The sequence below is a fragment of the Momordica charantia genome (genome assembly GCF_013281855.1).
Source record: "Momordica charantia cultivar OHB3-1 chromosome 5 unlocalized genomic scaffold, Mcharantia_2.0 BLBB01000005.1, whole genome shotgun sequence".
NCBI lineage: Eukaryota > Viridiplantae > Streptophyta > Magnoliopsida > Cucurbitales > Cucurbitaceae > Momordica > Momordica charantia.
In genome coordinates, this window is record NW_028275163.1 from 5127421 (window position 1) to 5155232 (window position 27812).

Sequence of the window (27812 nt, forward strand, 5' to 3'; positions counted from 1 at the left end):
CTGGCGAAGAATTCAATCATGAGTTCACTTGCTGGAGCCGGATCTCAAGCCGACTTCAACTCGGTCCTCAATACCGTCGCAGTTCAGATCTCTGACCCCGACGATGTTCAGACGGATGTAGATTCCTCCGCCTCTGTCAACGATGATGCCGTAGACAACGAAGAAGACTTCGATCCCTTCGAAGGATACGACATCAACGACCCATATCTAGATTCTCAGCCTAGCTGAAACTAGATATTTCAATTGTTTAATTTAATTTTATTATGTAAATTAATTTGTTTAAATTTCATTTAGAATTTTGGATAAGATCATTGTATTCCGATCTTATCATCACTATCCCAGTCTGTTTTTGTGAATGACTTGCAGAAGAAATCATGATACAGTAGATGACATGCTTCTGATGTGGAATAACCAACCACAAGGCAACGCAGGTAGCGTATAGGATTGACTCAGTTGAGAGGATTCCATATCTCACAAGGCAACTCTAGTCGAAAATCTATGGTGTTCCTTGGGCAGTGAAAGGCGGGAAGCCGAGAGTAAGACCTTGGATGGAACGGCCTAATTAGAAACCAGAGAAGCCTTTACGATTGATATACAGAATCCGCAATCCTCGCTAAATCAGAAGAAGTCGGGTGACTTCGTCAGATTTCTAAAGCAAGTATCCAGTCCATCAACAGTCATATCAGCCTTTACTTTAAGCCTTTTGTTTATTTTGTCAGTTTGTAATGATTTTCGCTTTACTTTATTTCTTTTCCTACTTTTTCAAAGATAAGATGCCTCTTGTCGGCCATGCTTATCTTTACTTTTTTAAAGTAGATTCCAAAGAGATAAGATGCCAGTCAATGACTTGTCTTGTCGGCCAAACCTTATCTCTTTAGGTTGTATCAAATTATGTTGAGACAAGTGTCAAGACAATAATAAGAAATCAATAATTGTACCCTGGTACAATAATTGGTTCTCTTCTATATATAGCACTTGGCTAATATTTTGTGTTTTTATTATCTCATGATACCATTTGTGATTTCAAGGCGTCTGTTTCATAACAATTGACTTGAATAAAATCAACATCGATATTGTAGAAAGTAAATAAATGAATAATTATTTAATGAGAGATTTAATAGTCATTTGTCTGAAGTCATCATTAATTGTGATACAAATAATCGAATAAATTATAGTATATAAGTCAGACGGTACAAAACAAAAATCATGCTAGTGTTTGCCTTAAGCAATATCATAACATCAATGAAATACCAAGAGACTTATTGAATAGAAACTAAATATAATCCCAATTCAAAATATTATATATATATATATTTTTTTTTTTTTTTACTTTCAAATATTAAATATACCTAACTAAAGTTAATGAGGGTAAACATGTAGTTTAACATTTTATTAAACAAACAAATATTTGTTAAATCAATCCATAATTAAACAATAAAATTCAAAAAAATATTATCAAATAATCATATAAAAAGAAAAAATTGAATCATTTACTGTGCAAAACCTTTTTTATTCACGAGTTTTGAAAAGAGAGACATTAGAGATAAAAGTGGAAGAGAGAACTACAAAGAAAAAAAAAAAGTTATATTAGCACACGAAGATTCAAAATTTTTATTTTTTCGTCCAAATAAAAAAAAAAAATCAAACCGCATTAATTCTTTGCAATCATCTCATTGGCCACCAATGATTGGAGGGAATTTTTCACCATCCTCTCCTCCAAAATTCCCGCACGTGTTAATCTCATTTCTCACGTGCGAGCAAACCACGGAAACAGGAGTCCGTAACGCTGTGGGACATGGGCCCCACCCATCCCCACTGACTTCCGACTTTGATTTGATGGCAAAAAGAAAGCGCGTCAATTTTCGAGGATTCATTCTTAGTGGCACGTTCGACATTTCATAGTCTCACCAATGGCAAAACCGACCAACCATACAATTTATTATTATTATTTAGAGAAAATACTTTTTTTGTTTTTTATTTTCCGGAAAAAAGGAACAGCGGGGAGACCACACAACTTCACCGGTTACGGCAGCAAGAAGACGGAGAGAAAAAAAGAATAAAAAATGCATCACAACGTGATATCTTTTTACAACTCAGTTAGAAAAGTCTAATCATCTTCTAATTGATGTTTAGGAATCATTTAGAAATAATTTTAATTGACCAAAATATCTATTTTAAAACTTTAAATATCAAATCAACACATATTCTAAACTTTATAGATTAAAAGTATTCGTTTTTTAAACTTTAGAGACTAAATATTAATATCTACTCTAGACCTCACCAAAAATATATTTTTTCTTATAACCATTGTTGTAATTTTTTTTAGTTTAACCATTTTGCTTGGTAAGATATCTAATCATATTAAATATGAAACTAGCCATGCCCAAATTACATAGCTCAACTTGGTAAATAATTAATGACCTCTCTTAGATTGGAGCTTCAACCAATTCAACCAAAATATGATAAAGGTACCTATTGCTTTTCTTGAAGTTTTAAGGTTCAATTTTCCACCCTCGTATTTGTATCTAAAAAAAATTAATTTTGTGTCAATTCGAGCATAACTTGAATAGACAAAATATACCTTAATACTATCCCAAAGGTTAATGGTTCGATCCACCGCTTCACAATTATTTAAACAAAAAAATCCATTTTGTACAATTTTTTACCTTTAATAAATTGATAACATGACTGTGTAAAGAGTACCCATAACACACATATTCAAACTAAGGTCAAAGACAAGCATTGAGTAAACATATGTTAGATGATAAAGAACATAGTAAATATCAAAATGATTAGTTTTCAATATACATAGCCACCTAACAAAACTCGACTGGATTTTTAGTACAACGTTCGAGGATGGTTAATGCATATATCAAATTTCTACCGCCACCGCTATAGAACTGCACAATATTAGAATATGCATAATAAAAACATATACTGAAAATTTTAATAAGGAAATAAATAATTGTAAAGTTTTAGGAACTAAATGGGAGAGTGGAAAATGAAATTTAAATGTATATTATTATTAAAAACTCTGGGTTGCGTAGTAGTTCGTTCGGGGGATGGGACGGCCGCACTGCCACAAAATTATAATTTTAAAATTCTAAGAAGAATAAAAGAGGAGCGAGAGAGAGAGGGGGGAGAGAGAATAGCCGCGAGAGAGAGAGAGAGAGCTGCGAAGCTTCACACTGCTTCTTCGTCTACGGCTGTTTTAGGGTTTTTGTATCGACCCCTCTCCCCGTTGAACTCTTGTTTCTCTTCCAATTTCCTCTCGTCCCACCTCTTTCTCCAAACCCTAATTTCAAATTTCCCCTCTGGATTCAGTTCCTTCTAATTCGTCTTTCATTTCGATAGTCGGAGCCAAGTTTTCTTACACGACGTACAATGGGCGCGCTGGAGAGATCACAGACCAACTCCAATTCCATGCAGGTGAGCTTTTCTACACTAAACTGATAAACCTCTACTTTCGGTCTCTCCAACTCAAGTTACCCTATCTAGCTTCCGTTTTCCCGTTTTGGAGCTTGAGTCTGGTCTTTCAGTGTCTTATTGTAGATTTTAGTTTCGTTCTTCTGCTCCCTTTTTACGAGCTAGCAATTTTCAATACGGCTTAATTTAGACCTTTTTTCAGTGAACTAGCTGTTTGCGTGCGGTTAGGATGGCTTTTGTGTGGAACTATGTGCTGGCGCTTCTCAAAGTTTGTATTTTGGTTAATCAGGGTTTTACGTAGCATAATGAATTGTAGTTGGTTGAACTATGAATGCTATTCTGGGTTGTGAAGATGGGTGGGGGTTCCACATTGAGGAATGCTTGGGAACCACTAGATATATATCTATATCATACAATTATTATATCAGTTTGAATTGGTCGGCAATAGTGCAACAAGAGTAGAAGGCAATCTGGGTTTATGGTGATGTCAACATTGTCAACGATAATTTTGGCAGCATGTCGAGATTGAGAAGTGGCACTATACTCTTACTCTCCCTCTCGCATTCCCCTTTTTTAGCTCAACTCAGCTCTCCTCTCTCTTTAATTGTCTTTATTGGCTCGAGTTTTGTTCTTATTCTTTAGGATTTGGTTGTTTAGCTCTAATGGCTTGAAAGAATTTTATCTCACTCTTTTAGACGGACAAGAGTTCAGAGTAGTCACAAAATATGAAAAAACATAAGATACCCATTACTATTATTAGTAACGAACTCCCTACTCGCTTTACTAAAAAGGGACCGTGGAAAGAAAGAATAATGCCTAATAACGTTTCATTCCCAATTGGAGGACATTAGGCAAAGAAAGACTTATAGCTACCTTATGAGGGTGTTGTAACAGAAGGGTCATCCTTGAATTGATTTGTCGGGATGGTGATTATACCTACTTATTGGGGGTGTTGTAACAGAAGGGTCATCCTTGAATTGTTTTGTCAGGATGGTCCTGATGCCTACTTATGGGAGAATCATTGGGTGGGTGATAATTCTTTGTGCTCTTTATTCCCTCGTCTGTATCACTTATCTGACATGAGATTGCATTATGTGGCCATTGTGATAGAGTCAAGGGGGATTGAGTTGTCTATTTCATTGGGTTTCAGTTGACCCTTGACGGACAGGGAGTCTTTTGAAGTTTATGCGTTGCTCCTTCTGCTTAGAGATGTTCCTTTTATTCGAGGAAGGAAGGATTCTCGAGTTTGGTCCCCTAGCCCATCCAAGGGGTTCACTAGTACTTCTTTATTTCATCTGTGTCTCTCTCTCTTCCCATGTGTGGCTATGCTTCTGTGCTATTTTGTGAGGGATTTTGTTTGAGAGAAATAATATAATCTTCAAGGGGGTGGAGAGAACTAGAGGGTATGTTTGTGAGCTTATTAGATTTAATACTTCACTGTGGGGGTCGGTTTCGAAGTTGTTTTGTAATTATCAGGAGTTATTATTTTGGATTGTAGCCCCTTTCTTTAGGTGGGCCTCCTATTGTTGGGCTGGTTTTTTTGTATGCCCTTGGACATGTGTTATTTTATTCATTTTTCTCAATGAAAAGTTTAGTTGCTCATAAAAAAAAAACAGAATGTTCATCATTTTGCTATCTCTCATGACCTTGTCACTAGAAAATTGGAAGGCAAAAAATCCACCTCTATAGTTTCAAATGTGAAACGGTGCTAAAGCAGGACTCATGACTACGAAAGGTGATTGCCTAGGAAACACGGACACACATTTTTGGGCGAAGTATCTGTGTCGGACACGTGTCCGACACGGATACGCCCGGACACGTGCCAGACACGTATCAGACACGCATTTTGGCGTGTCTGATTTTTTTTTTTTTTTTTAAATCGGACACGGCTGGACACGGTATGGACACGGGATGGACACGGGATGACAGTTTTGTGGGTTTTCTGAGCCCAAATAAGAAGGTCCAATGCCCATTAGTAATTAAAAAAAAAACAAATAAATGATAAATAAACTAATATCCACCCACGAAAATGAAACACACCACCCACTCCACGAAGCCGACGCCGACGACGCAACCCTGCCCTCTGTTTTTCTTTTTTGCTTCTTAGGTAAACCTAATAACCTAACTTTTTTATTTTTCAACCCTCTGTTTTTCTTTCATTTTCATATACTAAAAACAATTCTCATTTTTTAAACTGCTTTTTGAATTTTGACCATTTTATTTCACTAAATTTAAACTTTATTTTTCTTAGTACCTGCATTTTGTTTCTGTCCCTTTCTTTTTTTTTACAAGGACTTGGTCTCTGTAAAAAAATATTAAAAAACTTTTACAAGGACTTTTTAAATATTTTTTGTGTTAAATTTACATATATCCTAAAAAAAATTAAAAAAAAACGTATCCCAACGTGTCCGTGTCCTAATTTTTTAGGAATTGACGTATCGTCGTGTCCTATCGTGTCCGTGTCCGTGTCCCGTATCCGTGTCCGTGCTTCTTAGCTACTCAATCAAGACTTGAATCACCTTGAAGTAAGTCCAGAGTGTACATGATTATTTTTTTTCCTAAGTATTACGAGGGGATGAAAGTGGGTCTAAGGTTTTAATTTCAAAAGACCATGTCTATAGTATATGGGCTTTATCAAACTTCTTTATTGTTTGGTTTGAAGATGCTTTGGCAAATTTGGGGATCATTCCAACCACTCTAAGATCTTCATAAAGATATGTGCTTGTTTGGATTCTTATGGGTTGGAAAAATCATTACTCTTTCCTTCAGAGTGCAGACTCTTCAGTCTTCACATAAGACTCAATCCCAATAGATTTCTCCAAGGATTGGTCTTTTGAACTTTGGTCAAGGAGCCTTTTTCTTTTTGCGTGTGTGTGGGGCTAAGAAACTGATATTTCATTGATGGTATGAAATATACAAGAGAACTCCAAGGTTGGATTACAAAAAGACCTTCTAGCTTGATCACATTTAGACTAATTAGTAAAGACACCTTAAAGCTCGAATGTTATAAGAAGTTTATTTGGTGGTGGTTGAGAAATGTAGGGCTTGTTTGGTAACATTCCCGTTTATGTTTCTATTTTCTCATTTTTAATAAAGAAAAATGTAAGAAAAATAGAATTGCATGGTCCCAACATCCATGGATTTAAGAATGACAACACTATATTTTTATTTATGTTTTGGAACTAACTGGAAATGGAAACAAGAAACTTGTTTTTGTTGTTTCCAAAATTTATATACAATTTTGAGAATGTTTATGTGAAACAAGAAACATAAATAGTTGTCAAAGGCTTAGATTTCTTAATAAAATCGGAAACGAGAAACAAGAAACGGGAACGTTACCAAACGAGCCTATAATAACTAAACATCTACATTTGTGTTGAACAACTTTTAGCATAGGAGGGCCTTAACATTGGAAAATTACCTTTGTTGTTTTTAGTAATTTCTTTTTCATGATGATTGGAAAGGTAAAATGCTCTTTTCTCTCTCATCTCCTAGGAAATTTCTTTCCTCATTAGCAGCTGTTCATCGAGATTGATTTTAGCTTAAGGTTTGAATCAATTTAGGTAAAGTTCAAGACTTGTTTTCTTTATGGATTGAGCGGTTGAATTATGGAAATTAATAGGTGTTGTATTGAGATCAAGCATTTCTATACTTGGATTGAAAATGAGTGTTTTTTTTAGTTCAAGATATGATAAAATGTAATCTTGCCTCTCCAATTATCTCATTTAGTGTGGTTTGAGAAGTTATTTGTTGAGTTGATGCCATGCCAATAATTATTAATTTAAAAATTTGAAAACACTTTTTCAGCGTGTTAAGGTATACCGATTGAATGATGATGGAAAGTGGGATGACCAAGGAACAGGCCATGTCACTGTTGACTATATGGAGGTTTGTTGATTTTTTTGGGTCTGATTGATGTTTCTGAAATATTGAAGGGACCCTGCTGCACTGTGGATTTTTTTATATAAAATTTGTAATCATTACAGATTCTTCCACTTAGCCAGATCTTTTGTTTAAATTTATATGTTATTATCATAGAGATCAGAGGAGTTGGGGTTGTTTGTTATTGACGAGGAAGACAATGAGACATTACTTCTGCATCGTATCAGCTCAGATGATATCTATCAAAAGCAAGAAGGTACTTCTAAATTATTCCCCAAGTTGAGCTTGTTAGGCACAATATAAACCATCATCCAAATCACTCTGGTTGTGGTTTGGAGGTTGTGGCATATTGTTCCCCTTTCCCTTGTTAGGAATACTATGTTCTTATTAAAAAAAAGAAAAGAAAAGAAAAGAAGCAAACCAGCACAATGAGTCCAAGGGGTTAGAGTTAAATGTGGAATAACACAATTTGAATAAATATTTGATCTGCAGATACTATTATTTCATGGAAAGATCCAGAATATTCAACAGAGCTAGCACTTAGTTTTCAAGAGGCTACAGGATGCTCTTTCATTTGGTGACAACTAATTTTCCCCTTTTACTTTCTGTAAATTTTCTCTTTGCATTAAGTATATTTCTAATATGCTCTTTATTCAGGGATAATATCTGCAGCGTACAAAGGAATCTTCATTTTAGTACTCTTAGCAGTAAGTGTATATAATCTTAATACGTAGCCTTCAAATCTCGTGTACCTTGTATTAATCACCACCATTTTAGCTATTGCTGTTCAGGTGCTTTCAAGTGAATGAATTATAGGTTGATCTAATTACTAGTAATGGCTATCTGATCTTTCCCTTTGTATGAGTCTAAATGTTATTCACATATATGTCTTTTCCTTTGTATTAGAATTTAATATCTTCAAGACCATGAGATATTTAAAGCTCCACTAAGATTCAAATAGTTCGAATCACCATGGTCAACCTAATGGTTATAAGGTCTTGTAAACTGAGATGTTTTGAATTCATGGGTTGAAATTATGACTGACTCCTTATTGAGGATATTGTATTTTGTAGTTTTTCATTTGGCATAGGCAGTTGAAGCTAACGCCCTATAGATTGAACAAAAAAAATTACAAATAGTATCTTTCTTTGCATTCAAAGGTCATAAAAATAGAAAGGCATGAATTGCGCAAGAAGTTGTACGTACTACATCTACAATTACCATTGGCACTAAACTTGAATGTTTGTTGTTACATCATCATCATCTTCTCCGTCTTTTTTTTTTGGTTTTAATTTTTGTAATAATGCGCTTAATGTTTTATTATTTGTTGAGAAATAATGTACAAAATATTAATCTTTCTGTTTATCCTTTTTCTTGATGAGCATTATGTATGCTAGTCTGACTTTTGGTATGTGCAGATGAGACATTTCATAGTGTGAATAGCGAGCTAAGGGAGCTTCCCGCCGTTGACCTAACTACACTTCCGCTAATACATAAGGTGTTGACAGATGTTTCTATTGTCTTTATTTTTCTTCTCCTTGGTCTTTTTCTCCCATCTCTCTTCTTTTATGGATGAGTAGCATGCATTGTAATTGAGGTTTAGATAATGTTGATGTTAAACATTAGGATTGTAATTGCTAAGGGACTATCTGATGGTTATATTGTTATCTTTTTCCTGATTCTAAAAGATACACGTTCCTGCGATGATGTCCTTTAGGGTTGTTTCTTTTGTTTTTTAATTTTTAGTTTCTCAATAATTCAAAGTTTAATAATGATCATAGTAATATTAATAATAATAATTATTCTCTTTCATATTTTTAAATAAGTTTTTGAAATTCTAGCTAAGTTTTATAAATGGATACAGATTTTAAAATATTTTTTTAGTTTTTGAAATCTGGCTAAGATATCAAAAATGTTTCTAAACTATAGATTGGAAAGTAAAGGAAATTACGGTCCTAAACAAGAAAATATTTAAAAACAGAAAATAGGTATAAATTGGCCCTTAGTGATTTATGTCCACTTGATAGCCTTGGTTTTACACTTCTTTTTTTTCTCTATATTTTTAACTATACAGTGTTTTAGAATAGCTTTCTACATATAAATTTCTGAGGTTGTAATGCTCTCTCTATCTGAATCGAAATATTTCTTCAATGTTCAAAATTGAATAAATACTTACTATACCAGCATATTATGAATCAATGATTTTTTGGCCAGTGTGATTTATTCGGTCTTTCCATTTGGCAAGCATTACTAGGTTCTTTCACAATCTTCCAGTATTGGAAAAATTTATCTAATTTTTTGTTCCCATTGGATATGTGTCTGTATATACATGTGTTCACATATATACACATAGAGATAATAAATATTGCAATATCAAAAAACAACCATATAGTTGTGTTGAGATTTTATTGTTCAGTAACTAATGTGTACAATCCTTTAGTTTAATATATCAATATTTATTTTGTGTAGACTGTGGTTGAGAGTGGAATTGCAGATCAAATGAGGTTGACAGAACTCTTATTGAATGATGTAAGAGCTTGAACTCTATGGATTTGGTACTTTGGCTGTTAGTTCATGTCAGTTTTGAAGAGAGCATGTTGGTGGTAAGCAAGCTGCCTGGTTTAGGTGTGGTGTTCGGTAGATAGATTCTAAAAGATCTTTTTGACAAGTTTCTCTATTATTTCTTGTGAAGTTAAAAGGATTGAGGGATTATGTGGAAGTATGTAGTTTGTTTTGCTTCTCTTTGGAGTTCTTGTTCCAAAACATTTTGTAATTATAATCTCCAAGTGTTTCCAATTGAAAAGCCTTTTCTTTTAAATAAAATTTTTGGGAGGTTTTTATCATAAATCAAAATTACATATCTGCATGTCTGCATCTGTTGATGGGACCAAGGATGTGTTTGGGAGTGATGGTAGAATGAGTGATTTTGAAAAAAAGAGATTTAAGTATAATTGATTTTCCAAAATCACCATCTAAGTGATTCCTTAAAAATCAATTTAAAGTGATTTGGAACTTCCATGAAATCAAATTTTTAATTTGCTAAACATGATCAATGGAAAGGGAAAGTGATTTTGACAATGATGGCCAAAATCACTCCCAAACATACCTCAAGTCTTTGTGAGTTCCCATAACCTTTTTATGTCATTGAGTTGCATGTCTTGGATGCCTAAATTTTTTTATTGATAGGTTTGTGAATGATAATAGACTTTGGTTTTGGTCTTCTATGGATTTATAGGCATGATATAACAGTTGTGGTGATATAAACCTTTGACAATACCGTCTTTAAAAGTTTTCCTGTGATGTCACAGATTTTGCGCTGAAGGAATTAACATGTGATTTGTGAAAATATAATTTCCTATCCTCCTTGGCTTTAAATGTGTTCATTCTTTTCACTGTTGGGTCTATGAATTTTTGTTTTCTGGGTTTCTTACTAGATTAGTTTCTTTTTTTAGATAAAGAAACTAATGAAGCTTTTTTTAGATTAGTTACTAGATTAGTTTCTAATTAGTATTGTGAAATTTTTCTGAATGAAACTACATTGTCATAATGCAGCAAGACTTTTTCAGAAAGCTGATGAACCTTTTCAGAATATGTGAAGACTTGGACGATACCGATGGTCTTCACATGATATTTAAAATAGTTAGAGGAATTGGTTAGTATGAGTTTTACCTTCTCTTTGTTATCATGGCTCATTTGGTGCTGGTACTGATAAAAAGTTTTTTTTTTGTTTTATTTAAACTCTTCAGTTTTGCTCAACAGTCCACAAATATTTGAGAAAATATTCAGTGATGAGATGATCATGGATATTATTGGTTCTCTTGAGTGTAAGTTCTTCTGTTGCTGAAAAACCTGACTGAATTTTGAATATTTCGAGTTATTTGGGGTTGGTAAATAATGCATTTGGATGATGCTGTCACTGTCATGCTTTTGGAATAGTCATTTAATTAAATACCAATTACCATTCTGTATTCAAAGGTTTTGTATGCTTCCTAACCTACAGACGACTCCCCTTTTTTGGTAAATGATTGATGATATATGCCTTTGTATCTTCATATCTTCATAATGATAACTTTTCAAATGTTCTTTGAATTTGGTTTCAAAAGATGCGCTGAGGTTTTACTAAAACTAATTTTCAAAAGTTTGAAGTTTGAAGTGTGAGTTTTTTGTTTTTTATGTGAATTTGGAATGTTTTGTTGTGTTTTGAGGTGGTCATGCTTGTGGACCGTGGTGGATGTTCCTTCACTTATTCGTTCCATTTGTTTGCATCTTTTTCTACTTCTTGTATTGACTGATTGCTCTATTTTATCTTTACTTGTATTAGGTAGACCTTCCTTGTAGGACCAGGCTTTGTTTTACTTTAGATTGCTTTACATGCCAAAAAAAGAAAAAAAAGAAAAAACAGAACAAAGAAGAAGAAGAAGAAGAAGAAGACAGCAGTATATGCATGTATTGATTGTGGGGAACGTTATTACTTAACTTCCATAGTATTATAGTAGTTCTAAAAAACTGACCATGGAAAAATGCTGCCACATCACTGCCAGCCTTTGTTCCCTTATTATTTAAGCTTTCTTGCAGACTGTACTTGGCCTTTACTGGCTAAAGTTGGCTAGAGGTTCTTCTGGCTTGATCCCTGTTAATGTTCCTGGCCTTTTCTTTTTCTTTTCCCTCTTTCTTTTGATTCAGAACCGACACTAAAATATGTCTCTTAATTAAGATGCTTGATGTATTGTTAGCCTTGATATTGAAACCCATGGCTATTTTTTAGTTATTAGAACTACGACTAACAATTTAGTTGTTAGGCTTTAACGGACTGTGTTTAACTTGAATAAAATAGCTAGCCTACTGCTGTAACAAAGGATGGATTAATTAATAAAATTTTCCTGTCCTGGTTTACACCATTTTGGTATCAGAGCAGCCTCGATTCTAAGGGCCTGATGGCAGAAAAAAACCAGCAAATATGTTCGGAAAAGAGGCGGATATTTTTGGATTGGGGACATCATCTCCACTCACAATTATTTCTCCAAGGACTACAACCAATCACATGCTGGTTGTTGAGGAATTTACGGATTCCAAGGACTGCTTCCAATTGCTTGCTGTTGGTTGAGGAATTCGTGGTTGAAATCCAGTGCCTACTAAACACCATAGCTAGGCAGATTGACCAATTAGTCCTGAATCAAACAAAACATCATCCACAAGGAGTGCCAATCTGAGTTTAGGTTGATTGGTTAAGACACTTATCTCTGATCGAAAAGTCGTTAGTTCGAATCCCTACTCCCACATGTTGTTGTATTAAATACAAAATATCATCCACAAGAAGCAGTAGAAAAGGAAGCCAATAATGCCCAAAATATTAGGCTGCAAGAAGATTTCGAGAATAAGTAAATAATCCATCAGAAGTTGTTAGAAACCATCCTCCTTATGAACAGCCAATTGGACGCAACAAAAACCAAATCTTTGATCAAGAATCCAATTCTTCGAGTGACGAAGATTTTTTTTTTGTCTCTGTAGAATAAGCTGGTCAAGCTTGTTGCTTTGAAATTAAGGGTTGAATCTTTGGATTGGTGGGAACAACTTGAAATAAATCTCGTTGATATGGGAAACGACCTATATGTAGCTAGCCACACATGCAAAGATTGATGAAAGACCATTTCTTGCCTGATAAATTTGAATTGCTACTTTAATACCAATACCAACAGAGTCAACAAGGAGTAGATCCATTGCTGATTATACTCGAGAATTTCAGCATAAGAATTTCAGTGGTTAAGTCTTGAAACAACATGGCTGAGAACGAGAATCATCAAGTCGGAAGCTTTGTTGATGGCCTAAAGGAGGATATTCAAGATCAAGTCGATCTTTAACCTATAAGTTATCTATCCAAAGCAATAACCTTGGCAACCATAATTTAAAAGAAGCTTAAACGAAAGCAATTAGCCCAAATATCAAAACAAATATCTTGGGAAAGACAATATAGAAAGAATTATACCGATATCACCAAAATTTTCAAGGTTCTACCTAACCAGCAACTGAAGGACAAAATTCCCATACGACAAAATCAAGCCACAAATATCCGAGGTGTCCAGCCAGCAAAGAAAAGTAGTACACATCAATAGAAGGGACCCAGTTTGGGAAAATGCTTTCGATGTGGACAAGTAGGCCACCTTTGAAGGGACCCAATGAAGGACTCCTTGAATGGTTAGTCATGCCTTTTGGTTTGTCTAATGCCCCGCATATATTCGTGAGGTTAATGAATGGGGAGAAGAAAGACTGAAAGAAAAAACAAGACCATTATGGTTGGGGAGGACCTAATTTCATGAGGGCTGGTGGGATAATTTTTTTTGGTCTTTCTTCATTGCGTATCCCGCTAGTGTCCCTGTTGTTTCCCAATGTATGCCCACATGTTCGATTTAGAAAAAAAAGGTGGACACTCTTATTTAGAGTGTCGGATGTGTGTCTAAGTGTGTCGGTGTCCGACACTGACACTTCAACTTTTTTAACGTGTTTGTGTTACCTAGAGGACAACAATAAAATACTTTCTTCTCTTTGATTTTACACCAACTTGTATAAATACCTAGCCTACTGCTGTAGCAAAGAATAGGCATTAATTAATAAAATTCTCCCTTCAAACCCAAACTCCTGTCTTATTCTAGGAATTGCATATTACTCAATGTATCTATTATTTTCTGATAGAACCCTAAATATATTGAAAGATAAAAGATAAACGAACTACAATAGCTACCAAGTATTAGAGGTACTTGGGCCCTCCCCTCTTGAGATATCACTCAAGCCAAAACCATACTCACTCATTGGATACCTTCATCCTTACACCCACACTCTATTTATAACACTCTCCCTAACTACTTTCCTATCTAATTACTAAGGTACCCTCAATACCCTAATAATATCCCTTTATTACCCTACGGACCAATCCTATCATTTTCATCCCTTGTTCTTTAACCTTCAACAATTTCTAGGTTGCTAAATTATATAATCTAGGGAACAAATCAGCCAACAACCTATTTTTTGTTCCTTTATCAAGCCAAAAAAGAGTGTTATTCCACTCCCTAACTTTTGATCTCAATTCAAAAATTAAAGAGTCCAACTTTGTTATGTTTATTCATGTACTCCTTTCTTTTGACCATACTCTTTTTCAGAAGTGAAACAATGTTCTACCATCTCATTAATACTCTCAATTAGATTTCTCTAAAGTGTTAGAGATACACTTTCATTACGCCACAACCACGTAGCGAATCGATTCTTATTTCTCTTTGGTTCTACTTATGCCAGACCACCTTGAGTATAGGGAGGACACACTTATGCATTTAATGCAGTCTCCACCAAGTTTAGCTCCCTCCCATTGAGAATATCTAATCAGCATGTTTATCTTGAAAGTGACTACATTTAAGACAGGAGTGGTTGGCTAAAATAGCCTGAAGGTTAGGTGACTTCCTTTTGAACAAATATATGTCCTCCATTTGGTGAATCTTCAAAAATTTTTTTTGAATCAGTCCCTAACAGAGATTGACTGGGGAGAATTCTCAAACAACATAATTTCGGAGTAGTTCATGAAGACAACCTACCTTGCAAGTTGCAACCTCACAACTCCTCTATTGTTTGGGTTTTTCTTTTACTGATGTTGATACCAGCTGATACCAGCTACTTCAGACGTATCTTTAACCCTGAAACTACCTCACAGGTCTTTTCCAAACCCAGAAGATTTTTATTTTCTCTTCATCCAGAAATTGGAGGTTTTCAGGCCCCTCTTATATCATAACCATACACTCTTATACCAATATCTTTTGATTGCTTTAAAGAAGAAGCTTATACTTTCCTATAGGCTTTAAGCCCGCCCAAATATTTCTTCCTTAAAAGCTTCACTGGGATTACCACCCTTCTGACATTAAAGTTCATCTGAAGAATTTTAACTCTCTTATAAAATTAAATCCTTCCTCTCTCTCTCTCTCTCTCTCTCTCTTTTTTTTTTGAAAAGAAACTATTTCATTGGTTGGAATATGTATACAAAAGGGAGAGACCCATAGTGGGCTACAAAAAAGCTCTCTAATTAGATAAGAGAGAGGCATAACTATAGTGAGGGGAGCATTTACACCAAGAAACAACCAATACAACTATAGAATCAAATAGATGATGAGAAGAGTGCTCCCTTTCTTGAAAAATTCGATGATTTTGTTTCAGCCAAACAGTCAATAGTAACGCCTGAACAAATGAAGCCAAAGGCAAAGCATTTCCTTTTTGAAGAGGCGACTAGTGAGAGTATAAGCCAATAATTGAGGGATATCCTGAGGTAGAGCAACCGACCATCCAAAAAGAGAGAGAAGCTTTTTCCATAAACTAATGGCTAAGTTACAAGAGACAAATATGTGTCCAATGGATTCTCCATGTTGCTTGCATAAGGTGCACTAGTGAGGGAAGATATTTATAAAGGGGGCATCCTTCTTTGTAGCTTGTCTTGTGTGTTGATAGCATGGAGGCTAGATTCCCAAAGAAAGAACTTAATCTTCTTGGGGTAGTGATCCTTCCAAATAGTGCTGTACAAAGAGGAGGAGGCCGGTGTGATAGCTGATCGATGGATGTCTTTTAGGAGGGAGGAGGTACTGAATTGGCTGTGAGATTCCAATCTTCGAATGACAGCATCCTTGTTGGTTGAGAGATGAGATGAGGAGAGATTGTGCAAAAGAGATGCCAACTCCACAATCTTAGCCTCCTTGAGATTCCTTCGAAATTTGATGTCCCAAGAGCTATCAGCAGAAGACCAAAAATCATGAACCGCCCCCGATTTTTGGTTATGTAAGGCAAAAAGATGGGGAAAAGTGTTGCAGAGGGGTTCATTAGTGAGCCAAACATCTTCTTTCCAATCACCAAAAAGGTAAGAAGACTTTGAAGGGAGAATATGTTATCACATTTAAAAGATAAGGACTTACCTCACTTTAACTATCCCATATTAGAGGATAGTAAGACAATAGTTAGAGTTAATTATAGGGGTGAAAGACCATCTAATTTCCTAAAACTTGTCTAACAACCCTTCAAGAAATTGGGGTATCAGGCAGTTTTCATAAGATCGTTTAATTTTCTAGAACTCGTCTAACAATCCTTTAAGAAATTGGGGTATCAGGTAGTTTTTATAATTTTGGTTGTCTAGCGATTACTTCATCTTTTTTTTTTTTGTTCATTATTGCTCTAATTACCATGTATAGTAATTTGCAGACGGTCTCGTATTGTATTAGGCAGTTTTTCTTATCTTGCTCTAGGTTGATCTTTTATGACTTTGTTGCTATGTCTACCAGTGAGTCCATGCAATTTTTGAATGAGGTATAAGTTATCTCCACATTTGTTCATCTTGTTTGCCCCATTCTAATCGATAAATTTTTTGAGACATTCAATCCGTGTTTTATAGTTTCTTTGTTATTTACTAATATTTGATTGATTTTTTCTGATGTGTGTTACAGACGATCCTGAGGTTCCACATACGCAACACTTTCGTAATTTCTTGAAAGAGCATGTTGTATTTAAGGAGGTGAATCTTTGATACCTTCCATGTCTTATTTTGGTGGGGGACCGAGGGTTGCATGGAATCATCATGCTTGAATATTTGAAGTGCACTTTCCCAGATTTATCTTCATCTAGGAATCATCATGCTTGAATATTTGAAGTGAACTTAGTTTTCAGATTTATCTTCATCTATTTGCAATCTATCTTGTAGGCTATTCCAATTAAGAACCCCCTTGTTTTGTCAAAAATACATCAGACGTATAAAGTTGGCTATTTAAAGGTATGGGCCCTTGAACTTTATCTTTTCTGGCCTCTTTTGTCATTTAATTATTTCCCATCTATTTCAGGATGTTGTTTTGACACGAATATTGGATGACTCCATGGTTGCAAATCTGAATTCTATAATTCATGCCAACAATGCAATTGTAAGATTTAGAAGGTTGATTAAGCTTATTAGAATTTTTTAACATTGTTTTGAAGGCGGTCTTCTCTTGCAGGTTGTTTCTTTATTGAAGGATGATAATACCTTCATTCAGGAATTGTTTGCTAGGTTGAGATCGCCCGCCACATTTGATGACTCTAAAAAGGACTTAGTGAGTATTGGTTATATATCATTTGCATTTTTCTCTGGGTGTTATTGTAGTCTCCTATTATGCATTGATGTCTCAATGGATAATCTTGCACGAAGTTAAAATATGTTATTCTTCTAATATGAGTTTATGCTTCAGGTATATTTTCTGCATGAGTTTTGTAGCTTAAGCAAGAGCCTCCAAATGGTACAACAGCTCCGATTGTTCAGGTAAATAGTTTTTGTGGATTATTCAAGAATTGAAGTCGAGTTGCTTTATAAAAGAAGATATCAGGTAAATAGTTTTTGATTTTAATGTTACAAAGTTAAGTGACCTATCAAAGTTTTTCCCATGTAACTCTTCTCTCTCTCCATGAGAGTCGGGAAAGACCCCACCCTCATTGTGACGGTAGAGAGAGATTTGTTTTAGAAGGAAAAATTTAGGGAGTTGTGGGGTAAATTCAACAAAGTGAATTTCTAGTTAGGCTGGTGGCATGGGCAGAGAATAGAGAGTGGAGTTCAACTAAGGTTGGGTGACAATTCTGGATGTTCCTGTCACCTTATAATTCAAAAATTTGTTTGGAGTTTGGCGTCTTTGTTGAGGCCTAAAGGGAGAGTAGGAAGCCATTTTCATGGGTGAATTGTGGGAAGAAGATATCTGAATCAAGGCCGCTGGAAGAAGCGACAACTTTATACTTGAGAAGAAGGGTTTAGAGGGCTTCCTTGTGGGGAGAAAGAGAACTCGTCCGTTGCAGTTGCATTTATAATTCGCAGATGATACTCTCTTCTTCTATTGAGAAAAAGAAAGTTCCTTTATTATTATGAACTGTTTGCTTTTGTTCTTCGAAGTGATTTTGAGTCTTAAGATTAACAAAGGTAAGAGCTCTTAGAATTATGGCCTAAAGGAAGTCCTAGGCAAGAAGATGAGAAATCTTGGATCTCAAACCCACCAGGGATGCCCAATAGGAAAGTTTGGACTTTTGTTGTGGAAAACGTTCAAAAGCGTCTCTCTCCCAACTTCTTATTTTTCTTGTTAAAGTATATATTAGTATGTTTTACATTCTTTTAAATAATATGTATTCATTTTTCCTTTACCTTCCCCTTCTAGGATTTGGTCAACCTTGTATATTTGTCTATATATAGACTTTAGTAATAAGAATGAGACGTATCAGGTTCTCTCAAACCTTAGTTTCTACATGGTATCAGAGCTCTAGGTTTCTTCTAAAATTTTTTCTGCCCATTAGGGTTTTGATGCCCATTAGGGTTTTGTGCACATTAGAGTTTCGTGCCCATTAGAGTTTTGTATTGCTATCCAGCAAAACTCACTACTACCACCGCCGCCGCTGCCGACCACTGCCGACCATCGCCGCCGACCACCGCTGCCGTCGCTGCTGCCGACTGCGGATCACCGTCGTTGTCGTCGCCCACCGCTGATCATTGCTGCCGCCGCCGCTCGCCGTCGTTTGCTGATTCGCCAACGCTGCTGTTTTCCAATTGCTATTTGTGGGTTTCGTCTCGCCGTCCTTCGCATCTTTGTCGCCGCCAGTCGTCGTGCGCTTCCGTCATCGCCAATCGCTTTCGCCCCTCTGGTTGTTGTGGGGTAGCACTTAGGGTTTTTGGTTTCAGAAAACACCTGATCCGGTTCAAGAGGTCCAGTTCAACCGGTTTGGTTTCAAGAGGTTTGGTTCGTCTGGTTTAGGTTAGGTTCGGTCTGGTTCGTCACATTCCGATTCGGTTTGGTTGATTTATACCGGTTCTGGTCCGGTTCGTTTGTTTCGGTTCAATTGGTTTGGTTCACTTGGCTCTGTTCGATTGGTTTGGTTCGATTCCTTTCCTCCTTCAGATTTGGTTTGGACTGTTTCAGTGTAGTTTTTGTTTGTGTCCATATTGTTGAAGTTATGATCGAGAAGAAATTAATGATAAAGATAATTCCAACAGTATCAAGAGTCATTGATGGCATCATCCTCTAATCCAATTACTGTCATTGCTGATTCAGGTAATACCAATAAATGTCTTATGTCCTCCGCGTCAAAATGGGTCATTGACTCTGGTGCTATGAATCATATGTCAAGTAACTCCAATTTATTTGCTATCTTTTCACCATCTACATCTTTACCTAATGTTACAATAGCGGATGACACCACTTCTCCTGTTCTTGGCTCTGGCACACTTCATCTCTCCAAAACTCTTTCATTGACCTCTATTTTAAATTTGCCACAACTTTCTTTTAATTTGATCTCTGTCAGTAAACTTACTCGTGATCTCAATTGCTGTGTCTTATTCTTTCCTGGTTATTGCTTATTTCATGATCTTACAACGAAGAAGATTATTGGTAAAGGGCATGAATCTAATGGCCTCTACACGTTTGATACACAAATACCTACAGCCACCGTTCGCACTCGAGTGCCAACTCCTTTCGAAGAACATTGTCGTTTGGGTCATCCATCTCTTTCCGTGTTAAAGAGTCTCCGTCCTCAATTTCATAGTTTACATTCTTTAGATTGTGAGTCATGTTAATTTTCTAAGTTTCATCGTCTCAGTTCATATCCTAGAGTCAATACACGAGCTAATGCTATTTTTGAATTAGTCCATTCTGATGTTTGGGGTCCTTGTCCTATTGAGTCCAAAAATGGATTTCGGTATTTTGTTACTTTTGTTGATTTCTCTTGTGTAACTTGGTTATATTTGATGAAACATTGTCTGAGTTACTTTCTCATTTCCGTAACTTTCATGTTGAAATTCGAACTCAATTTGGTGGCTCTCTTAAAGTTCTACAGAGTGATAATGCTAAGGAATATTTTTCTGGTGCTCTTGGCTCCTATTTAAGTGAGCATGGTATTATTCATCAATCCTCATGTGTTGATACTTCGTCTCAAAATGGAGTTGCAGATAGGAAAAATGGACATCTTCTCTAAATAGCAAGGGCCTTAATGTTCCAAATGCATGTTCCAAAATACCTTTTGGGCTGATGCTGTTTCGACGGCTTGCTTCTTGATTAATCGTATGCCTTCGTCAGTTCTTAAGGGTGAAATACCTTATCGTACTCTTTGTCCTACGCAACCTTTATTTCCTATTAAACCTAAAATATTTGGTTGGACTTGTTTCGTTCGGGATGTTCGCCTCCAGCTCACCAAATTAGACCCTAAGTCCTTGAAATAGCAATGGATTATATTTTAAAAAATTTATTGATATTAATTAATAATAACTTCATAAAATTAAAAAATTAAAAAATTAAAAAATTAAAAAATTAAAATCAATTTAGAATATTTTATAACAAAATCACATTAACTAATAAAAGTTGTATAAATTTTTATTAGAAGAAAATGATTAGTAGTATAAATGAAAAAGAAATAATCAATGTATAAAATAATTAATTAAAAAAGTTATAGATCTCGTTAATAAATGAGAGAAAAAGTAAAAGTAGTAAAGTAATTATAATAAATATGAGATCCATAGAATAAGGAATGAGAATGAGATTGATAAAGGTGTAGATGAGGAATGAGATTGTCCCTTTTTAGGGAATGAGATTACCAAATTTGAGGTGGGTTCTATCATTTGGCTCCATTCCTACTCATTAGTGAAGAATATTAAAGGAAATATCAAAGGAAATGAAAAGATTGATTCCCATTTTTTGGATTTCCATTCCCTTCAATGGCCTTAATCTTTTGATTGTTCCCTCACTTTTCGCTAAAGTAGAAGTTTCAATAAAGATCAAGTTTTTTGCCTTGCAACATAAGAAAGTTAATGTGTTGGACCGTATTCAGAGATGTTCTTCCTTTTTGTTGGGTCTCCTATGTTGGGTCTCCTATGTTGTGTTCTTTCTAAAAGTGCCTTTGATAACCTTGACCATATTCTGTGGAGTTGCCACTTTGTCCAGTTAATTGGGGTTGGTTCATGGAGTCTTTTGGGGTTTCCTTGACTTATAACTCGGAGTGTAGAGTAATGATGAAGGATTTGTTAACGTTTCCTCCTTCTCGGGATAGAGGAATTATCTTTCGGCGAATTTTCTCTTCTTTCTCCTTTTTCTTTGTTTCTTTTTATTTTGTGAGGTATTTGGCTTGGGAGGAACACTAGATTTTTTGGGGTTGAGTGGTTTCGGGATGAGATTTTGAGATTGTTAGATTTCATATCTCTATGTGGGTGTCATGAACGCTTTTTATAGTTATTAGTTAGGTGGTATTCTTTTGGATAGAGGTCCCTCCTTATAGACTTATTCCCTTTTGTCTTTTTTTTTTTTTTTTTTTTTTTGTGTATGCCCCTTGTATTTTATTTTATTTTATCTCAACGAATCAAAAAAGTTCTAATGTTACAAAATTAGCTGCTGCCTGTTGGTTTCATCTGAACTGACATAGGCATGTCCCATGCACTTGATGCTGTTCTAGTTATAACTGATTTCTGAAATCCATTCTTATTGGTTTTTGTGTTTATTTGTCTTGAACTCAAATTTCTATAGGGACCTTATGAATGAAGGTATTTTTGACATCATTACTGATGTATTACAAAGTGGAGATGAAAAGCTCGTTTTAACTGGGTAAGTGCTATAATGACCGAATTTAACCTTCCTCTTGTCTGCATTTGATTCTTAATCCACTATTATTTTTCTTCACCTAGTAAAAATATTGGTTTATGGATGCAGGACAGATATTCTCATTCTTTTCTTGAATCAGGATCCAAATCTTTTGCGTACTCATGTTGTTCGACAGGAAGGATTTCCACTTTTTGGACTGCTGGTATGCGCGATGAAAGTTTTTTTTCCTCATTTTAGTGTGTGAACAAAGTTCTTGGCCAGAAATTTAGTGCCTGCCTAGCAATAAAAAGAAGGAAACACATTAGTTGTCAACTAGGTAGCATGGACACGCTAAAAATGTCAAAGTGTCAGTGTTTGACACACAAGATTACAGTGTCCGTTTTTTTTAATAATCAGACACGGGGAGACACACTGGTGACACAGCTGTGAAGGACATGTAATTGCAAGAAAAAAAAAAATCAGCCCACAACCACACGTAATTAAGATATTTTAAAATTTGAACCCACAGCCCATTTGGCCCAGCCTTGCCTACTCGAGTTTTACTTTTTTCTTTCAGTCTTTCTCTTTCCTCTCAGATTTTATTTTTTTTCATTTTCCCCCCTTTCCCTTTTTCTGTTTCTTCTCCTTTGCACCTTCACCTTGTGATTCGGCCATTTCTTTTTTGACATCCACAAAAGGAAAACAAAGAAAGCAAGGTATTTTTTTATTTTACTATTTTTTCATTCGTATCTATTTTGAATATATACTGGAAATAGTATGTTAGTTTAATTTAGTATTAGATACTGGATATGTCTACTTTAAAAGAATTAAATATTAAAAATATTTCAAAATATGCGTGCGCGCACACATATATATGTTCAAAAAAATTAATGTGTCCTAGTGTGTCGTGTACTACTTTCAAAATAGATACTGGAAATAGTATGTTAGTTTAATTTAGTATTAGATACTGGATATGTCTACTTTAAAAGTATTAAATATTAAAAATATTTCAAAATATGCGTGCGCACACACATATATATGTTCAAATAAATTAATGTGTCCTAGTGTGTCGTATACTACTTTTTTAGAAATTGAGTGTCGTATCCGTATCTGGGCTTCTTAGGCTGTTGAACTCAGAAAAAAGAAAGTCTATCAATAGTTCTATTTTTCTTATTGGAAAGAAGTTTCTTATAAGAAAGAGGTGAAGGGTTCATCAGATGGGTTATTGGAATGTATTTTTGTTTATTTTAGTAATTCTGAATCAAGTTTCTGTGTCTGCTGCTCCAAGTTCTTTAGTCAATTGTTTGTCAAGGATCACAGTTTTCTGATTCATTCTTGTTAATTTACACTATCCATAGATTATGTGATTAAGCAAAAATGGCAATCTTGTTCTCCCTTGATTAAGGATTTTGGTTTTTACATGAATGATTTCATGATTTATTGCTTCTAACAAATTGTTGTGCTCATTTTTGGATATTGTAATATATAGATTGTGGTCTCTCGGGCCCATAAGTGGGAATATTCCCAAAACATTTTTTGATTGAAGAGCCGAGACTTTCATTAGTAAAAACTACAAAAAGAGGGGTAGAAAAGCCATCCACCCACTGAAGTCAATGTGTAGGAAGCTTACGAAAGTTGGTCCAATTAGCGTTGGTAAAAACAAGAATAGAATGACGAAGTAAATTTGAAAGGCAGCGTATGAGGAACCCTGAAGAGATGATCTCCCAGATTTTTTTGATAACTGCTTGACCTATTCACAAGAATATGGTGATTTTTATCCCTCCAAACCTCCGAAATTGGTTTTTTGATTGCTGCAGTCCAAATTATCTTAGACTTGTGCCTAAAAAGATGTCACGTAAAAGTTGCTAAATTCTTGTGCTTAATTTTAGTCAGCTAGCATCAAAGAGACGAAGTACTTAGAAACGTCTTAACATATGCGAGCAAAGGGGTAATTAAAAAACAAAATGGCCTCCTTGGAAATGCATCATGCATGATAAGGTAGGATTGTTCTTCAAGTCATTGGGAATTGGTCTTTCTGAATCCTCTGACACCCAGTTCTTATTAATGATGCTTGTCACGTGCAGAAAGAGTTACCAGGACACTCTTTTTTCTTTTTAATTACGATATCATCTTGTTTAATTGCAGGTTAAAGGCATGGTAACAGATTTTGGGGACAACATGCACTGCCAGTTTCTTGAAATTCTCCGCAATCTATTGGATACATATGCATTGTCTGGAGTTCAGGTGTCTTTTTTAACATTTTCTCCCAATAATATCCTATCTAATTTTATTTGAACGTAAGTGTAGTTGAGTTACGTTTTAAAAAATCCCATCCTGTTTTGCTTAGTTTTCTATACTCCAAGTAAGTATCAGGGCATCCCACTGCAAATTTGTTGTTGCTGATTTATGATATATTGATTTTTAAACTTATTTAGTTTTTTCTTTTAATCATAACGGATATATTATGTTTGTTTCGAGTCGCAGTGGCAACACATTTGAGTTTATTTACGCAGGTGTAACATTTTGATTGCTGATTTCTATTTTCTTATATTTCTGCTGAAATCTTGGAAAAACTTGTCAGTAAAACTTTCATGTAAGAAGTGGTTTTTTTTTTCTTGTTCATCTTTTTTTGTTTTTTTTTTTTGCGATTGCTTCAATTGTTCTCCGTCTATTTTGTCATGGAATATGCTACTGTTTTCATTTGCAGAGAGATACAATTATTGAGATTTTCTATGAGAAGCATTTGGGCCAATTAATAGATATTATAACAGCATCGTGTCCAACAGAAGGTTTTCAATCAACAAAGAAAATTGAAGGCGCTGGTGTAATACTGGGGGATACTAATAGCGTGAAGCCTGAGATTCTGTCAAATATATGTGAATTACTTTGCTTTTGTGTTCTCCAACACCCGTATAGAATTAAGTAATCTTTATACCCTACCCTTCTGCAATTAATGAAATTGAGTTCCCTCTACCATCTATTTTTTATATAGTTCTAAAACTACATGAATTATTTTTCTTATTCTTTTCTTGCAGGTCTAATTTTCTCCTAAATAATACTATAGATAAGGTGGTGTTACTAACACAACGAAGGGAAAAATACTTGGTTGTTGCTGCAGTTCGGTTTATTCGTACTATTCTTTCCCGCCATGTAAGTGTGAAGGTGTAATTATGAATCAAAGTCATCAAAAAGCTATCCTTTAAATTTGTCAACCAAAAATGTCTGGATTTAGCACATTACGAATCTAACCATCCCACTCTATAGTTGAAGTGGTCGTGGAAAGTATAGACAAGGAATGATCATTAGTGCCAATTTATTCTGTTAATATGTATGAAGAATGCTGATAATATGTATTCCGTTATTCCATTCCTTGCTGGATGAAATCTATTTTTCATCCTAGAGCATCCCCTTGCTTTTCTACTTATTGTCCTTGATATCTTTTTTATCCATCTCTCGCCCAATTGGCAGTCCATTAGTATTTACCGTGTGTAATCCACCTAAATCTTTTACTCTGTTAATCTGCAGGATGAACATCTAATAAATTATTTTGTCAAGAACAACGTTCTCAAACCTATTGTAGATGCTTTTGTTGCTAATGGAAGTCGGTATAATCTGCTTAATTCTGCTGTTCTAGAACTTCTTGAATATATAAGGAAGGTACATGCCTTTTCATCGTTTTTCTTTTTCTGGAACTCAGTTTGTCTTTTAAAGGACCGAACATTCATGCCTTGTATATCATGCAGGAAAATTTGAAATTATTGGTTAGATATATAATTGATTCATTCTGGAATCAGTTGTCCCAATTTGAAAATTGGTCTTCCATTCAAGCTCTAAAAGTTAAATATGAGCAGGTAAACTGTCGTCCTGCCTGGTTGGCTCCATCTCTTCATGTTATTTAAATTTATATTTCCCCCCATCTGATATATGTGCTTGCAGTGCCTTGAAAATTGTGAAACAAAAGGCACCCCAAACACGTTAGATCCTCGAAAAAGAAATGATGAACGTGCTCTAGAGAAAGAAGAGGAAGACTATTTCAATGAGGACAGGTAATCAATTTTCTTGGTTCTCACTGTCTCAAACTAGAGCATTTCTATCAGGATTTGCTTCCATTTGACTAACCAATCCCGATGCAGTGACGAAGATGATACTGCATCTGCATCTGTTGCTCCCAAACAAAAAGTACCATCTCAGCCTGCTTTATCTAATGGCGTTACTATAAGCTACCCACCAGCAAGGTATTGTCATGGTGTCCCTCATATAGTGAGTTTAGGATGACTTTAAAGTAAAATGCTTATTCTATACACCTTTTGAAGCACTAATAAAAGACATTTTGTAAAAGCACTTCTAGTGCCTTTGTAAGACATACTAATTAAGTGCTTTTTTCAGGAAGAAATTTAAAAAGTGCTAATGGACTTCATGTACTTGTCACCTTCCAAAAGTCATCCATGCGTACCTTAGATATTTTTTGAACTCTAAAATCACATTTGACCATATAACCGAACACCATGAATATTTTTCAAAATTCTCTTAATTGGCTAACAGATCTCTTCACTTTTTCAAAAGACACTCCAAACTCATCTTTAAGCTATTGTCAACGTTGTTATGCTGGTGAGCCTCAAGAGTCTTAACTGAAGCTATATACAACTCACTGCACTTCTTTTCTTTTCAGTCCAAGGTCGGGTGGTTTGGTAGATTATGATGATGATGACGACGATGAAGACTACAAACCACCCCAGCGGAAACAACCTGACACTTCAGACGAAGACAATGAAATGATGGAAGCCCTCAGGAAGAAGCGGAAGTTGGCTCCTCAAGAGGAACCTGAGATGGCGAAGAAGCAGCAACTGGTTAAAAAGCACAAGCCAAAAGATGGTGTATTTGCTTCCTTGTGTTCGACATTGAGTCAGGCTGTCCTACCTGGTAAGAAGACAATGAATGCTAGTCACACGAGTCCGTGTACGTCTTATGAGAACAAAAGCTCGGCTGAAGAAAATCACAAGACAGATCCTGCTATTTCTAGCAGCTCTTCTGATAGTAGTAACTGCAATTCTGATGAGGAAAATCACAGGGAAAAGGAGTCTGCAGCTTCTAGAAGTTACTCCAGCAGTAGTGTCTTGCATATTACTTCAGAAAACCGACAGTTGGGCGGTGACGATTATCCACTAATACCACCAAAATCCTCGCCTGAGATGACTGTGAACGGATCTTTAAGTTAATATTAGCATCAATCTTCTATCTGGTGACCTGCCGTAGTATTTTGATCTGTGGCTCATGGTTGTGCTTGGTGGTGGAAACTACTTGGTCCTGAGATTATATTAAAAGAGTACCAATGCACTCCCCAAAAGAGAAGTCAATCAACAGAATGGGAATGGAGTTAGTTTCCGGGCTCTCGGTTTCAGTCGAAGATGAAAACGTCTTACTGTATAGTGCGACTGAGCGGGGAAAGATGTCCACTCTCTCTCAATTTACCTCTTAGCTTTTTTACTCTGTAAAACATTTGGCCGTATTAATTTTGCTGGATAGCATTGTCACCTCTCCTCTCTGTGCCTCTATTTACTCTCCCTCTGCTCTCCCAACCCCGCTCCCTCCCTCGGGGATTACAGCTTCATATAATTTAGTTCTATCAGATTTTGAACTGTTATAGAAAAGGGCATAAAATTTTGCCCCATATTACTCTCTTTGAGATTAGGGACTTGGTTCTGAAAGGTAGAGATGAATATATACGTGTAGTCGATTGGAGCCAAAATTTTTCAGATGTAGAGATGAATAACAAGTGTAAATTAATTTTTAGTGAGTTCAGTTCTAATTTTGTTTCTGGTTGAAATTATTTGTTCTCAGATTTATTTTAATTCTTTTTAAAGGTTAAATAGCATTCTTGTATCTTCTAACTTTTGTTCTTGTATTTTTAACTTTGTATTTGGTCCT

The 27812-nt window shown here is 35.4% G+C and overlaps 1 protein-coding gene across 3 annotated transcripts; it reads left to right on the forward strand.

The window, feature by feature from the left end:
- The first annotated feature begins 3083 nt into the window (after nt 1-3083).
- Nucleotides 3084-27711, forward strand: LOC111009477 (uncharacterized). Of its 3 annotated transcripts, XM_022282567.2 has the most exons (25): nt 3084-3429; nt 3629-3694; nt 7234-7314; nt 7465-7564; nt 7801-7885; nt 7966-8015; nt 8727-8806; nt 9778-9837; nt 10861-10960; nt 11055-11132; nt 16770-16837; nt 17024-17092; nt 17160-17237; nt 17310-17405; nt 17541-17611; nt 21834-21911; nt 22017-22110; nt 24033-24131; nt 24595-24809; nt 24923-25037; nt 25413-25544; nt 25631-25738; nt 25824-25933; nt 26021-26122; nt 26557-27711. In XM_022282567.2, the coding sequence occupies exons 2-25, from the start codon at nt 3656-3658 to the stop codon at nt 27101-27103; spliced, it is 2655 nt and encodes an 884-aa protein (XP_022138259.1). In that variant the 5' UTR covers nt 3084-3429; nt 3629-3655; the 3' UTR covers nt 27104-27711. The 3 variants fall into 3 exon arrangements, with proteins under 3 accessions (XP_022138259.1, XP_022138258.1, XP_022138260.1); XM_022282566.2 differs by lacking the exon at nt 3629-3694; XM_022282568.2 differs by lacking the exons at nt 3084-3429; nt 3629-3694; nt 7234-7314; ... (2 more) ...; nt 7966-8015; nt 8727-8806 and having other exon boundaries at nt 9797-9911.
- The last annotated feature ends 101 nt before the right edge of the window (nt 27712-27812 follow it).